Genomic DNA, 17,431 nt, shown 5'->3' with positions numbered 1-17,431 from the left:
AAAGAAAACAAGTTCATATTCATAAAGTTTTAAGAGTTCAGAAATCAATATTTGGTGGAATAACCCTGGTTTTTAATCAGTTTTCTTGCATATTGGCATCATGTTCTCCTCCACCAGTCTTACACACTGCTTTTGGATAACTTTATGCTGCTTTACTCCTGGTGCAAAAATTCAAGCAGTTCTGTTTGGTTTGATGGCTTGTGATCATCCATCTTCATCTATATATATTATATTCCAGAGGTTTTCAATTTGGTAAAATCAAACAAAATCATAATTTTTAAGTGGTCTCTTATTTTTTTCCCAGAGCTGTATATATTTAGTGAAACAGAAATAAACCCAAAAAACAGGATGAACAAACAAACAGGACAAACTAAGAAAAACAAGAAATAAACTGAGAAATAAACTGGAACGAGCAACCTAACTATTGTAAAAACATTCAAGAACCAACAAGGGAACACAGAAACAAAGGGGCTATATATACATAAGTAGACAGAAAAACAGGAAACACCAGGACACAGGTAACGAGGGGGCGGGGCTACAAATAAACACAGGTGGGAGCACTGAGAACAGGGGTGGGGACAAGGAAAAAACAGAGCGGTAAAAGATAGAAATACAGAAATAGACCAGGAAAGACATGGAACAGGACGAGAACGTGACACTAACACTAAGTAAGATTTCTATTAAATGTGGAGGAAATCAAACAATATATGCTTTAGGCCAAAAGCAATTTATAAATGTTTAATTAACCTTTTTTAGTCAACAAAAAAAAAAAAAAACTTTGTAACTAACTTACGTAACTAACGTGGAACTAACTTCGTCCTGTTAGTTCCAAGCAGTTCTTCATGGGAACAAGTGTGTTTCTTCTATTACATCACTTCTATTACATATAGCACAAGTGCTTTTCCACCAATTTAAACTGTGTGGCTTTATTATTATAACTCGAATTTGATGGTAATATGCTGCCTTCATTTCATGTCGGAAATATCGTATTTACGAGACGAGAGCACATGAACACCAGCACAAACTAATACTGTATTTACCAGTGGGAAACTCACTGGATTTTTACATAAGCCCTGAGTTTTTCAGTTGGGGGCGTGTCAGTATTAAGAGATCAATATATTGATGCAGACAGTTGGTATTGTGAACTGATTCTTACACTTCTGTTATTGCTAGAATACTTGAAAACTTGCAGGCTGCTATTAGCTAACTAATAAAACCACTAACAATATGTTAAAAATATGCAAAAGTCTAATAGGATTCACGGTTCTAAGGGGCTAAAAGCATTACTCACTTAATGTGCATCTTATTCGCTTCATTCTATTGGTTTAGAGTAAAATAAACCTCCCATTTTTGTTAAGATAGTAGACCAAAAGTACAAGCAAAATGATTTTCCTAATGGCGTCCACCATTTACACACGACCAAAAAACACTCAAACGCATGTCAAGTCGTAATTACGACCTCCAACCTCATAAGTAGGAATTTCCAAGGAGGACTGAAAGAGACTTTTCATGTTTGAATCAATGTTTTGAATGTGGGTCAGAGTTTACTGACATTACTAGTTAGCTAACCCATTGAGTTGAAGCTGGTTGAACTGCAGGGGTTTCGAGTACTGAGATTATTTAACATTTATGGGGAATATAATTGGGGAAATTAACATTCCTCATGAGTAAACCCTAGAAACAAAAATGTGGAATTGGCTGTTTAAATAGTAGAACAAAACAGTGCTTAGCAAAGAACAATGCAAATGACAATGCTCAAATAGTGTAGATGCAACATTATTATTTTCAAACATCGACTAATGGACTAAGGATCAAATGACTATGTATGCATAATAACCTCTTTTATAACAGCATCCATTTATGATATCATGCTAGGTTTAATCTCCTTAATGTAAAATCCAAGACAACAATAACCAATTGACATGAGGCACAATATTTTACAATAGAATTAGATAAACTGCAGATAATTCCTGATCTCCTAAATCCAAACAAACAGGTCTTGATGGTGATGGACAGCCATGCCTATCTATCTCTGCGACGCTCAATACCACAGACAGGGATGCACCATCTGTCGATGACCACGGATAAACAGGGCTAAGAGGAGGCTAAGTGTGAGCACTGGTGTGAGCTGAAAATGAATTCAATATGGCCCGGTTTATTTTACTCCCTTCTCGGCAAGCCGCTCTCCGATAGCAGCCATTACCTCGTTATGGCTTAGAGTGGAGTAACATCGCTTCAGAAAACCAGCACACACTCACACCCACCCACACACACACACACATGCACTGCAGTGAGCAGACAACAGAAAGCAGATCAGTGTGTCAAACGTTGCCTTCAAGCCTTCAAGATCCAGTGACCACTAAACGACACAGGATTTAATCCAACAGGAATCATTTATAGTCACAAATCTTCCTCACAAGGGAGAAGGAAGAAGGGGAAAGATGAAGACGTAGCGACTTGGTGCGACTGCAACAAGAACAATGCCCTATAAGACAGATTCGATAACTGAACGTGCATCTCCGTCATAACATCCGTATGATTTACGGCGTTCGATGACAACCTCGAGAACAAGTGCTTTCCAAGGACAAATGCTGTCAAAAACTGTGTGCCACAGATTATCAAAGGTTTAAAGGCTTCTTTCTAATAGCACTGCAGCCTAAATCAGGCTTTCCCAGCTGAAGCAAGTGGGCGTGAATGCTTCCAACGGAGATTAGGGGCTGTGAGAAGAGAATTTTTTGGCAGAAAGGAGATGAGGCCATCTTCAGATCCTAAGAAGGCTTTAAAACAAATAGACAGCTAGTGTAGGCTACTCACCGAGCATCTGACTGAAGAGTAACTGCTCCAGGTCACCAAGAACGGTGACCACAAGCTCTGGATCCACCTTCAAGAAAGGCTTATCGCCACCTTCTTCCCCTTGGCCTTTGGCCTCCGAGTCGCCCTGATTTCCAGCCACGCTCTTTTTCCCAATGGCCTTGGCCTTGCTGGAGAGGATGTCATCATCCGACTTGCCATCATCCGAAGCCTTACTTAAGGGCTTCACCTCTGCGTAAGGACCCCGCGGTATACGGCTCTGCGACTTTCCGAGAGATCCTGGAGCCGCGAGCGGGGTGAAAGGTTTGGGCTTTCCCTGGAATAAAGAGTGCTCCGACTTGGACAGGTTTCTGGAAAGCTGGGTACCTCCGATCCCTACTTCTCCTGCAGGTTTGGGCTTGCCCGTCTTCAGGTGGCCTGCACTGGCCTTGCTCATGTCGTCGCACCACTTGGGTTCGTAGAGCTGCATCTTCTTCTCAGCATCCGTGAGCACAGCCAGGTTGGTCAGGGACCTCTGTTTGCGCAAGTTGGTGGGTACCGGGATCCGACCTTCTGTGCTGCCCGTGCGGTAGACCTTCAGCTCGCTCCGTGCCACACTCTGTGGTACCCCGGATTTGCCTCTTTTGGCAGCCATGCCTGTGCCTTTGCCCTCCGTTTTGGCTGTACGCTCGAGTGCCTTCTGCTTGCTCTGGTGTTCCGCCCCCCCACCCCCTTTTCTGCCTCTTACACTGCCCCCAAGACTCTCCCGCTACAGGGGAGCATTTAGAGCAGCTTCAGCCAGCAGGGTAGGACAAGAGAAGGGGAAAAGCGAGGGAGTATCCACAGCTTCTGCTCTCTTTCTTTCTTCCCTCTGTCTCTCTATTATAGCAGGAATACTATCCTTACTATCCTTTCTGGCGTTTTCCTCCCCACGCCTTCCTGTCTGCTTGCTGTTGCAGCAACTGCTGCTGCCGCCTCACCGCTGCCTCACCGCTGCCCTGGCTCTCCCTTTCTTCCTCTCCTCTCTGTCCTCTCTCTCTCTCTCTCTCCCTCTCTCATTTCTCTCCTCCCTTCACCCGACCGACCCTCCTGCTGCTGAACCGAGCAGCAGCCGAGTGACAGCAGCGGCAGACGCAACAACAATCCCTCCCCCTTTTTTTTCCCTCCCTCTCTCTCTCTCTCTCTCGCTGTCCCTCCCTCCCTCTCTTCCACCCTCACTCCTCTCTCCCTAGCTCTTTATCTGTAGCGTTCACCAGCGCTTCACCGGAGCTTCAGCGGCGCCCAGGGACAGCGGAAAGTGTGAGAAGCTAGGGGGTGATGACAAAGTGCAAGCCTTGATTTTGATCTGGCGCCAGGCCAGAGTATCAGTTAATACATTTTCACGCAATTTCCCTCCACCCCTTTGTTTCCCATCCCCCCTCCCCCGCAGGGCACGGACACGGACACTCATTTCATTTAATCCACAGTAGTGTGCTAGAGCTAGGTGATGGCCATTGGGGGTAACAGATTGTGAACTAGACATTTTGCTAGTCTATTAACTTAAATAGACTGATTCTGATGACCTTGCAAAAATGATCAATACACAGTATTTAAGAATGTAGATGTTCTGAAAAATATATCAAGGGATGCTCAATCTGCAAAGCACCACCACCAAAGCAAGGTTTTAAAATCTTTGCTCAGCTGTGCTCACACATCTACATCACTGATTTTGTGGGCGAGCACTCACACACCCTTATTGTTCGCAACCAGAACAAGCCAGTCTGGAGACTGAACTCTAACTGTCCACTATTACTTCGGTTAAATGCTCACCAGGCAACAGCCCAACACAACACAAAAGCACACTACATGTGCATCAGCCAGCATGAGCTGCAGAGCCTGAAATCCTCCTGAAACTTGCAGAGCATTGCAGTCTAAATGCAGAACATCTTATTGTTCACTACTGATGATTCTGATGATTATTGGTCATTAGCCAGGGCACTCAATCTCTACTATGAATCTACACTTAGCATAATGTTTGAGGTACAGTATTTTGAGACGATCCCTAAGAGCATCGTTCAGTCATGACAGTCCCTACACATATCTCTGTTGGCTTTCCTCGCCCGCCATGCTCGGCTGGAAAAGCTGTCTCTATGGCAACCATGCTACCTACATTACATCCCAACATGCATTAGTTCCTCCGAGTCCTAAGAGCGCTCTGCCTTGCACAAAGCTCAGCGAGTAAGGAGCAACGGTGTGCTTCTGATTGAGCTTTTCTTCCATTCTTCCTTCCTGTGAATGCCCCAGTTTCTTACCATTGTTAAAAGAAAGCAACAGGCCCGACCGACACCTGGGAGACAGTAGAATAATAAGTCACCCCCAACTTGCCCAAGGCGACTGACCAGTTTAGTACAATGTCTAAAGAAAAGCCTTTAAAAAAAGGTCTCCTGCTGAGACTCTCCACACTTGGCCAGCCTCATGCTGATCATGGGGCAACTGGGGTAATTCCAAAGTCAAACACGTCATTTGATGCAGGGGTAAAAGGGAGCTGGAAAGAATGGCCTCTTTTGTCTTCTTTTATCACGAGTGGTCTTTGCATGCCACTGGCTGTGTTTCAGAACACTTCCCGCGGTGAGCATCACAAAAACAACCGTAAAAAAAAAAAAAAAAAGATCTGTGAATGAAAGTACACATACTTAAATATTAACTACTCTTATACTCACAATTATAGTCAATGTGTAGCTTCTGAATTTTCTGAATCAGGTCTCTTATCTTGGACCTGCAGAACTTTTAAATACTTTGTGTGGGGGGATGCTTAATTTCTGTCATAATTCAAATCAGGTTTATTGGCCCTAAAACGGGGCCCTGTGGGACGCCACAAAATCTGGTTAGGTAAATCATAGTATATTACAGTTTTGGCTTGAGGATTTGGCTTTGTTTTTTGAAAACTAGTTACTTAAATACATATCTTTTGAATGAGAACATAAGATTTTCCACTGAATTAGAATGATTTGGGGTTTTTGGTTCAATTTTAGCACTTTCACTAGACAATTCACATCAGTTTTATAGGACCTAAAACGGGGCCCCGTGGGACGCCACAAAATCGAGTGAGGTAAATCATAATATATTACAGTTTTGGCTTGAGGATTGAGTTAAATAAATCATTAACCTAGTGTTTAAGGGGTTAATCTTTCAAAAGGTGATTTGTTTTTTGAAAACTGGTTCCTTAAAGACGTATCTTTTGAATGAGAACATAGGTTTTTTTTACACAGAATTAGAAGGACTGTGTTTTGGTTACATTTTAGCACTTTAACTAGACATTTTACTTTTAAAAAAGAAGAAGACATCAAATATAACCTAAAATCATGACCAAGAAACAATATATAACAATGTATAGCACAGTTACTATATAAAAATAGAGCAAAAAAGGACTAGACTTCTTGCCTTAAAGTCCTAAAGTGTTTTGAATGAGAAGTATCTTTTTAATAAGACCATACGATTTTCCAAAGCACTTTCACTAAACAATTCACATCAGCTTTTTAGGCCCTAAAATGGGGCCCTGTGGGACGCCACAAAATCTTTTGAGGTAAATCATAGTATATAACAGTTTTAGCTTGAGGATTGAGTTAAGTGAATCATTAACCTAGGGTTTAAGGGGTTAATTTTTCAAAAGGTGCTTTGTTTTTCGAAAACTGGATCCTGAAAGATGTAACTTTTGAAGGTGAACATAAGATTTTCCACTGAATTAAAATGACTTGGAGTGTTTTTGTTTTTGGTGTTTTTGGTGTCATTTCGGCATTTTCACTAGATATTTTACTTTAAAAAAGAAGAAAACATCAAATATATCCTAAATTCGTGACTAAGAAACATACATATAACAATGAACAGGACAGTTACTATATAAAAATAGAGCAGAAAAGGGACTAGACTTCTTGTCTTGAAGTCCTAAAGTCTTAAACAGAGGCCTGCTGTGACCGCCCTTCCTCTGGAGAGGTTTCACACACATCTGGAGTCCATTGTGAGTTTGTGGTTGGCCAGCAGCACAGCTGTCTGTGGACACGTGAGCATCCCCAAGGCTATGACTGCTCAGTTGCTGCCATTACACCATGGTGATAAATTGCGAAGGCTGACAAGTATGACAAAAGCCCGTCCCCACAATTCACTTGGTGTATGCAAAGGGAAATCCCAAAAAATGTGTGTTTCCATGTGTTTCTTCAAGAAAGACTCATTTTTTTCTGGATTAAAACCCTTAAGAGAAGCCATTTAACTAAGTGGAGTGTAAACGTCAGGCTAGAGAATCTTCTCCAGAGTGTCTTTTTCCCTTTGAAACCCATAAAAAAAACAAGGGCTGCTCTTTTTTGTTGGCATTTCCTTTTAAAACTGCACGACCCAATCTGTCCATCTTGACACGTCTTTATGGGCCGCTTTCATTGTTTAGTTTTACAGTGTCTTGAGGTTTAAATGAATTTTACTATTAATTAAAGCAGAAGAACAGATTTTTATGGGGGCCAAACCGAATCCCTGAGGGAAAGCAGCGCTAGAGGGTGAAACTTGATCCCCAGATCTGAACCCGCTGATAAAAAAGCTGGCATCTGTCGCGTCTGCCCCCCTGCAGCTGTTTAGGTCTCAACGGCAGCCAGTCTTTCAAACCTCGAAGGCGATCAATACTTAGTCACAGTCATTTAGCATTGCTTCTTGACTCGCCAGACACTTTAAAAAGCAGTAATCATTGGATTTTCCATAAGAAAGAGGGCTGTACTATAGTTCAGTGAAGTTCAATTTAGTAATAGTGTTTTAAAAGCTGTGTAATATTTGCGATACATTCATTTTTTTAAGCAAAATGTTCATCATGATTTGTAATTTGTTTTCTACTTGAGAATTGTGATGTTTAAGCTACACAGTAAAATCTGGCTTTTTCCCCTCAAACTCTCGAATTTAACAAGTAGAGACATTAAATATATTTTTTTATTGTTTTACCATGTCTAAAATTTGTTTGTTTTATTCTAAATATTGTTTTAATGCATTTCCATTAATCCTGTGTTTTTTTCAGCTAGCAAGCTAGCCTGCAACAGAAACTAATTTCAGTGCCTTTTGTAGTAATACAAAGTCTCAGAATGCCCTTTACTTAGTTAGTTAGCTAGCAAGCTAGCTAACCTAACTAACGCTAGCTGAATTGAAACGGGAAATTTCTCACAATAAACTGGCTAGCCAAGCTAGCTGAGGAGAAGAATTAACCTACAATCTCTTAAACAACTAAACTTGCTCAGCTAGCAGATGTGAAATAGGGACTTTTTATAAGAAACAGCTAACCTAGCTGGTTAGCTAGCTGACGTAAGGCGAAAGACTTCTCAGAAGTTAAACAAAAATATCTATTAATGTGTTTTAATGTGATGCATATTAAATAAAAAAATACCAAGAACCTGTAAAGGATAATGAAAAAGAATAAGTTTTCGTCTTTTTATTCTATTTAATTTAATACTAAGTTTAACACTTTAATACTGTAATATTGACTTTTTCTTGTGTGGGACCATATATAGTCCAAACGGTGTAAAATGAACTAATTATTAGTTGCTATAACACTAATGAACAACACTAGCATGAGTAAATGGTACACTGCACAGTGTCATATTAACACTGAACATTTAAAACTGATTTCAGTGTAATTTTTACTCTCTGTAGAGTGGGACCATATATGGATAAGGATTGTTAAATTAACTCTTCAGGTGTTGATTCAGCACTGCTAATTTTACTGTGTACTATATGGCTTATATTACACTGTTGAATGAATAACTGTCTTACTTACTTAGAGTGGGATGAAAAATTTATATATATATATATTTATAGATTTATTTAGTTTTTGCATTTCTGTCATACTTATATTTCTCATATTGTCAAACAAACTTTAATATCAGACAAATATAACCTAAGTAAATATAAAAAAACACTTTCTAAATGATGATTTAAAAAACTACCAATCTAGCCCTTCGTGAAAAAGTGTTTGCCTCTCATAAATGAACTGTGATTAATCACACTTTTTAGAAAGCTGAGTTCAATTTCACTACTAATCACAACCAGGCCTGATTACTGCCAGACCTGTAGAATCAAGAAATCACTTAAATAGAATATGTCTGACAACATGAAGCAGATAAAAGATCTCAAAAAGCAAAAAAAATATTATACCCCCATCTGAAGAAACTCAAAAACAGATGAGAAAAAAGTCATTGATCATCTATCAGTCTGGAAAAGGATATAAAGTAATTTCTAAAGCGTTGGGACTCCAGAGAACCACAGTGATTCACTATAGTTCACTAATGGAGAAAACATGGAACACTGGTGAACCTTCCCAGGAATGATCAGCTGACAGAAATTACTATAAAAGGGCATGAACAGCTCATCCAAGAGGTGGGACAACTAAGTTATTAGGTCTAGAAGTAAACACTTTTCACACAGGGCTAGATTGGTTTGGATACAGAAATGTCATTCAAAAAGTTTATTTTTTATTTACTCAGGTTGTCTGATATTAAAGTTTGTTTGATAATCAGAAAAATATGAGTATGACAAAAATAAAAAAAAAAGAAATCTGTAGTGGGGAAATACTTCGTCACACCGCTGTATGTTTATGAGTGGGAAATAATTCACTATATATCTAAAATAAATGGTAAAAATCACAGAATTCAGCAGAATTCAGATACTTTGAGGTAGACTCATTGATGAATCAGAGACTCAGCTGCACATGACTCGACTAATCTCTATAGAAAAGCAATAGAACAGTAGAATGGGATGTTCTGGAGCTGATGCAGATGAACCTATAGGTCACCAAAACACATAAGCCTCAGCCCAGAGCTATACAGAGTCTGTGGAGCAGTGTAAGTGCATTCTCTGGAGCGATGGCACTCCATCTAATACCTCTGGGATGAGTAAGAGTGGTGTCTGTTGTTATGCTAATTCAGAGGCTGATCTCACCAATGCTCTCACGGCTGCAGTTCACGAGAACCTCACAACTAGGTACTAAAGAGTTGAGACAGTATAGAAAATGCTTATAAAATAGAATCACAGTGTTTCTTACAGTTATGTTGACTTTTATTTCACCTTAGACAATATAAACACAAGATAATTCATGATTTATCTCATCTCAAGAATTTCATGTGTTAATTTCTCTGGGTTCTACTGCTCACAGTGAAAACATAAATTGTGGTCTGAATCCCAGATCTTTCTCTGAAGAAGTTGATGCCATGAGCTCGAAACCAGGATTTTTATTCATTTTATATATTTTAATAGATTTGTATTATTGTTTTTTAACTTTTAATTTATATTAGTTTCTTCTAATCTTCTTCTCCCTTTTTTCTTTTTCTTCTTTATCGTATTCTTCTTTATCTTCTTTTTCTTCATCTTCTTCATCTTCAGCTTCTTATTATTAGTATTATTATTAAATCTATTTTAAAGGTTTTCATTTATATATATTTTTTATATGTAAAAGTTATTTTTGTTGTTGTATTAATCTCATCTTTTTTTATCTTAAATTCTTATCAATTAAACAAACCATTTTTTTATTACTATTATTTTTATTTTTATCTATTTTTTTTCTTTTATTCACTGTTATTTTAAAATTATTGAATGTAGTTATTATTTTCTTTGACATGTCAACTGCTGTTTATGTAAATGCTTAATGTACTTCCAAGTCCATTAAAGGTTGGTTGGTTGGTTGGTTGGTTGGTTGGTTGGTTGGTTGGTTGGTTGGTTGGTTGGTTGGTTGGTTGGTTGGTTGGTTGGTTGGTTGGTTGGTTGGTTGGTTGATTGATTGGTTGATTGATTGGTTGATTGATTGGTTGATTGGTCGGTTGGTTGATTGGTTGATTGGTTGATTGGTTGATTGTTTGGTTGGTTGAACAGTCTGTTCATCCAGACTGTTTTTAGCAACAAGTACAAAAGCCAGGGTCTGACATTATATAAGGGTTTGTCAGTATTCATGAAATAATGCAGAAAAGTACATTGAGATCTTGGAGCAATGTATGCTACATTCAGAATTACATTTTTTTCCAGGGTTGTCTATTTAGTTTTAAACAAGACAATGCAAAACCACATGCTGCACACATTACAAATGCATGGCTTTTGAAGAAGAGGGTACAGATACAGGTACTGGCCTGCCTGAATTCCTTACCTGTTTCCAATAAAGAAAATACATGGAGAATTTTAACATTCAGTGCCAGTCAAAAGTTTGGACACACCTCTTTTTATTGTATGTGTTTTCTTTATTTTTATGGTTTTTGTTTTTACATTGTAAATTTAATATAGAAGGCTATATTAAAGCTATACATGACCACATGCAGAATTGTTCTTTAAACATAAAACGTGAAATATCTGAGTTAGAAATCAAATATAGTGGGTTCACCCTGCACAAATCTACAGTAATGATAAAACAAAAGTTCAAATAAATGTAAGAAACTCTGTGTGTTTTATTATTTTCTGTATTTCCATACAGTCTCAACTTTTATCCTGATTGATATACCACAAAGTAGGGCAAACTTATAATTAATTTCTTGGATTCCAGAAGAAACGCTGGGTGATAAGCTGTCTACAGACATTTGGAAATAGGGGCTCATTTCAGTTTCCCTCAACACATGTCCTCCATGGCCATTTGCAGCACGATTACTGGTGAACTAAAATAACAGCGAAGGAAAACAGCCATTTATTGGCAAGCGGAGTGATTAACAGTCCTGCAAACGAACAGCGCTGATGTTGAAACTCTGGGACTGTGGGAATGGACAATGGCATGTCTGGGGTTTGTGAAAACAAAGCTGTCTGAATGATGCACGTGTTATTCACAGTGTGTTTTCCCATGCTGTGTAAAGCCAAACGTCTGCTCCTCAAACTTCCCGTGAAACATCCTTACAGGCGGAATAATGAAATAAGGAGACGCACAATAATATTCCTGCATTACTGCATCCAAATATTCTTCAGATCCAACAGCATTCAGCCTTTTCTCCTACTTACTAACCCTTAGTACCCTACAGACAGGTTTTCCATCCAAAATCGCACCTTGTGTTCTCATGTTAACTACTCAGGAATCCCTTCACACATAAACATAATCCATATATGGTTAGAAAGGGCGGAACTTACTCTTTCTAAAAATAGTGATCACATCCCAGTGTGGTAAAGCTAAATCTACAAGAAACCCATTGAGAAAAACACCTAAAAAATTGAGATCTCCTTCCCCAACCAATATTATTTACCTTTAGTGCTTAAAACATATTTATATGATGTTTCAAATCAAATAATATCAGTAAATAAAGACTCAAAAGTGTCCACAGAAAAAGAGTGAAACTACCTGCTTTACTCAAACTAAAGCTAGGTATGGTGTGCGCACTACTTTATATAGTTTTTATTTTACTTGCACATTTTTACTAAGTAGTTATTTTGCACAAAACATTTTTATTTATTTAGACAAAAAGTTTACATTTTTGTATATAGTTTTCTTTGTGTGTCCTGATTAAAATACTGAAAGGCATAGGCTGCTCTGAGTGTCAGGTTTTTAGTATCTACATGTATCCTAGAGGTGTGATTATTGATTATCAAGAAAAATAACTCCACCTGATGCTGTTTCTCCATGTATTGTATCAAAGTAATAATTAATAAACCATGTAATGAACTATCAAATATATTTTTCAGCTTCCAACTCGTAAACACTCTAGTCTAAACATTTTTGAAAATATATCTTAGGTGTGAATATATTTAAAGTCTATACATTCAAATATAAGTTAAAAAAAAAAAAAAAAAACAGGCGCTTGGTAAAATTTTGACCAAAACAGGATCAGTTCCATTCTGCTTCCTTTTACATTTTAAATGATTATATTTTTGAGCAGCCGTATGTCTTCTGGAGTAAAAGAGATCAGGGCATGTGACTGTCTGATATAATTACTGTGTTATAAGACCTGAAAGAGGAACTGACAAAAACAGAGAAAAAACACACCAAAACAGCCTAGAGTTCTAAGGGTTAAACCAGTAGCCCCAGTGGTACGACTCTTGGCCCAGGCTGGATTTAAGCTGCTTGTCCCGAGCAAACGGATTAAATCTGGGTTTCAGACTTAATCAAGGGAGTGTTACCCATCAGGAAAGCTTAAATGTCCATTAGATTGACTAGTCCTTAAGTCCATTAACACAAGACTGTCTTAATGCCTCTCTAAGAAGTCCTTAAGGATAAACATTTATGTAGATTTTAGTATTAGAGAGACACCGTGGCCAAATTAAAAATGAAACCAAGCATGAATTTTTGGTTTAAAGGCCAGAAAACCCCATTTCGATTTTGTATCTTCAAAGTAGGACGTACTGTTGAAAAACAATTAAAATAATCATAAAAGTTGGGTGGTTTGGTGGTTTTATGGTTGGTGTGGTGTAGTGGATAAAACCACTGCATGCCAGTGAGCTATCACATCATTTGAGAGATTGGAGTTAAATTCTCTACACCAATAAGAGTCCATGGGCAAGACTCCTAACACTACATTGGTCTACCTCTGTAATAGGAATACCCTAAATACCATGAATTGAACAATAAATGCAATCTAAATGGGTGGATATAGATTTAAAAAATAATTTCTTTTTAATTATTATTATTATTTGTATTTTTTGTTTTCTTTTTCTATTTGGTTATTTTGCTACTAGAGAAGAATCCTTATCATTACTGATAATTCTAAGCCTCTAAATCAGTGGCTATTTGCTAGTAGTTTGTCTATTTGTAACACTGGAAAATTACTGCTAATGGCTGTATGATGTATGAAAATATACAAAAAATAAGCCGAAAAAAAAAACAAACATAATTTATTGTTAGTTTTAAGGTGGAATGATCCTTTTACTGTTATATGGGTCAATGCCCTTGTGAAAAAAAAGCCCCAAAAAAAAAAAAAAAAAAAAAAGCACAGCCACATAAAGTATACTTTTTAAAAATTATTCTTATTCTACTTACTTTTTAAAATTATTTTGCATATAGTTCAAGTACACTATTATTATATTTAAATACACAACTTTGTCACAAGGGCGTTACTTCATTTTCTTATATTATGACCACCATGGTGAAAAAAAAAATGCTTAATTGTATTTAAACATATTAAGACATGTCTAAGTATGCTGTAAATATGTAAAAACAGATCCAAAATACATTAAATTTAAAATACATTAAAAGTACATTATTTTATGCTGTTATCAAATGTTTGAAAGTAAAATTCAATCATACTTTTAAAACGTACAATACAGTGTTTTAAAACATAGACTACTATGCAATACACTTTTAGTTTAATGTAATTCAATATACTTCTAAAATACATATTTGCAAATATACCTTTGTTCATTTTTTTAGCAAAGTGTGTTAAAAACAGATGTTACATTAGTTCACTTAAAGTACAATATATCATGTAACTTTTTAGAAAATAAATTAAATTACTATTACTAATTTTAAACAAATTAAAGTAAATTTGTAACATGTTAAAAATTGTAGTACAGTATATTAAAATATATATTTTTATACCCAATGAAGTATACTAGATGTGTGCTACTTACAAAAGACAGGAACAAGAAGCATATTTGTAAATGTAAATAGATCACATATATTTAACATCAATTCTTAGTACATATACTATAATATACCTTGTGTATATTAATAGTGATACAGTTGTAATACTCAATAAATGTATTATAATTTCACTGTAAGCATATTTAAAATATATGTGGTTACATACATGAAGTAGTTTAAATGTTTAAATGTTACTTAAGTAAATTAAAACATTTAGTTCCATTTTAGTCCAGTTAAGTACACTTAGCACAATTTAAGTTAGACTTTTGTACTATTTTTATACAATTGAAGTATAATAAGTACAAATAAATGTTCGATTTTAGGCTTTTTTTAAATATACTGATTATTAATAAAGTGGCTAAAAGAATAATAATGCTTAGTATACTTTAATCTATTATTTTTTTACTAGGGTTATTTTATTATATTATGACCATGCCAGACCTACAAATGGAGTAAGATGAACAGTTTTAACAGTAGATCAGTTAGACTGAGACATTTGTATTTGTCTGTGATGTAAAACACATCCTTAGATTTACTATCTACCAAAAATAAACTGTGGCTAAGCACTAGATTGTACTCCTCCCATGTGGAGCATTATCTGTTAGAGACACTAAGAAGCTCTCCCTTGTTGCAGGAGGTGTCTGGATAGTGTTATTTGTCAGGAGGGTGAGTAGGATAAGAGATTTAAGGCAGTGTGGTCTGCCAGATTGGCCTGAGAGTGTGAGTCTGGCATGACGCAGCGGAAACATGCATCATCTCACCTATTAATCTGCAGCATATGTACCACCTGGGCTTTTTACTTGTTCCAGAATCAGCCTACAGCCTTCTGAAAAAAAACCTTAAAATACCAAACTTTGCAAAAAAAAAAAAAAGTTTATTAAAGTGTACTATTAGTATACTGACAAGTATACAGAAAGGTCTAAGTATACTGTATTTGGCATATACTTAATGTACTTAGTCTTTTGATCAAGATATACAGCTCTGAAAAAAAAATAATAAGAGAGCACTTAAAAATAATGACTTTCTTTGATTTTACCACATTAAAAACCTCTGGAATATAAACTAGAGGAAGATGGATGATCAAAACCAAGCCATCAAATCAAGCTGAACTGCTTGAATTTTTGCACCAGGAGTAAAGGCATAAAGTTATCCAAAAGCAGTGGGTAAGACTGGTGGAGGAGAACATGATGCCAAGATGCATGAAAACTGTAATTAAAAACCAGAGTTATTCCACCAAATATTGATTTCTGAAATCTTAAAACTTTACGAATATGAACTTTGTTTTCTTTGCATTATTTGAGGTCTGAAAGCTCTAATGTGCCCATTTCTCATTTTCTGCAAATAAATGCTCTAAATGACAATATTTTTATTTGGAATTTGGGAGAAATGTTGTCTGTAGTTTATAGAATAAAACAACAATATTATTTTTTTCCTCAAACATATGAAACCTATGAAAAGCAATTCAGAAACTAAATGGTCTAGAGTTGTACTGTGAAGTATCTACTATGATCGGGAGATCGCATGTTTGAATCCCGTTCATGCAGCTTGCCATCAGCTGCCGGAGCCCTGAGAGAGCACAATAGTCATAAATTATCAGTTGCTGACCTAAATTAACTTAAAATATAGTGCTGTGCTCATTATGTTAGTTGATTTATGTAAAACGCAAGTTAATTGTTTTAGTTGATGTTAAAGGATAGTCAACAGAACTTACAAAACACATTTCATAGAACCTAAATGAGGCCAACTAACAACACAATTAAAAATGCATTTGTTTAAATGTATGTTTAATGTTCAGTGATTTCTTTAATTACATTCAGTATATTTTCATTGTATTTCATGCAGCTTAAAATTGGCTACATAATATTTACTTGGGAAATATCATATATTATATTATATTATATTATATTATATTAAATATACGTAGGACATATAATTTTCAGTATTTCCTGTAATTGCATTCAGTATATTTAAAATGTATTTTATGCAGCATAAAATTGGCTACATAATATATACTTGGGAAATATTATATTATATTATATTATATTATTAAATATAATATAAAATATGTCTCTCACATAAAAAATATGCGCAACAGTTCACTAGAATGTTTTAAGTTGGTGAGAGTTTTTATTTATTTATTATTTTGTACAGCATTAGATTCCTTATTAGAATAAACTGTAAGTATACTTTTTTTCGTTAGGAAAAAAAAACTAGTACTAGTAAAACAAAAAAAAAGTACTTTTTATGTTGTTTTCTATTGTGTAAAGTTCTACAGTTAGAAAAAGCCTCGAGTCTGAGGAAACGGTCCGTCCATCTGTACCTTTAATTGTCTGCTTGATGCATAAAACATTCTGTTAGTTTGGAGAGTAATGGTATGCATGGATGCAGCTGTAACTGTAGTCCCATGGTAACTACTGAACTGCACTCATTCATCAGGAAACAGGGCTCTCCAGACCTTTACGTCCAGCTGACAGCAGAGATACCATCATGGAAAACGTATCAAAGCCCAAAAAGACCAAAGCCACCCTGCTGACGGGACTATGGCAGGGTTCTGAACGTGGAAACAGGGACGAAATAGCATGTTCCCACTGCACCTAGCAATTCTCCAGACAGTAATTACAGCTAATTGTGCCAGGCTGGAATTATGTCCGTGCTGGAAGTCGCAGGCCTTTAATAGCAGAGCTAAGTCACAAAGCAAGTGCACTGGTTTAAACACCGGCTATAAAGTTCAGGGTGCTTTGAGAAAGCACTTACCCAGATCCTCACAGCACAGCTCCATAGAGTCTGAGGAGCAGTCGCTGACGTCGTCCACAGAGGACACATCTGTGTTCTCCTGAATCTGAAGCCTGAGGGACAGAAACGGATCATCAGTCCAAACCTACAAATTACAGCCTCTAAACAGCACTACTAATTCAACCACAGCCTCCAAAGAAACAGATTTACCATCTTCATTTAACCACGTTCAGTTCTGGCAGAGAAAAGTCACTTACGAGGGAGAGAAGCACCTGCAGAACATCATAAACTTATTATTTATGAGTGACCTGAAATTATAGTTTCAGAATCCCCATCTTCCCAATCACAGCACATCAGCCAAGACATGTTTTC

General features: G+C 36.7%; 1 protein-coding gene across 4 annotated transcripts in view; it reads right to left on the bottom strand.

Moving 5' to 3' along the window:
* nav1b (neuron navigator 1b) overlaps positions 1–17,431 on the bottom strand; it is a 191,464-nt gene that overhangs the window by 132,595 nt on the left and 41,438 nt on the right. For 2 of the 4 annotated variants that reach the window (XM_049479436.1, XM_049479437.1), the window contains exon 5: positions 17,081–17,172. In XM_049479436.1, the coding sequence (XP_049335393.1) occupies positions 17,081–17,172 (92 nt within the window). Of the gene's footprint in view, positions 1–2,814; positions 3,895–17,080; positions 17,173–17,431 lie in introns of those variants that run through there. The other 2 variants (XM_049479438.1, XM_049479440.1) reach the window with 1 other exon arrangement.

This window comes from Astyanax mexicanus, chromosome 5 (assembly GCF_023375975.1).
Source record: "Astyanax mexicanus isolate ESR-SI-001 chromosome 5, AstMex3_surface, whole genome shotgun sequence".
Lineage (NCBI taxonomy): Eukaryota > Metazoa > Chordata > Actinopteri > Characiformes > Acestrorhamphidae > Astyanax > Astyanax mexicanus.
The sequence above is the reverse complement of the archived record's forward strand: the minus strand, read 5'-3'. Positions and strand labels throughout refer to the sequence as shown.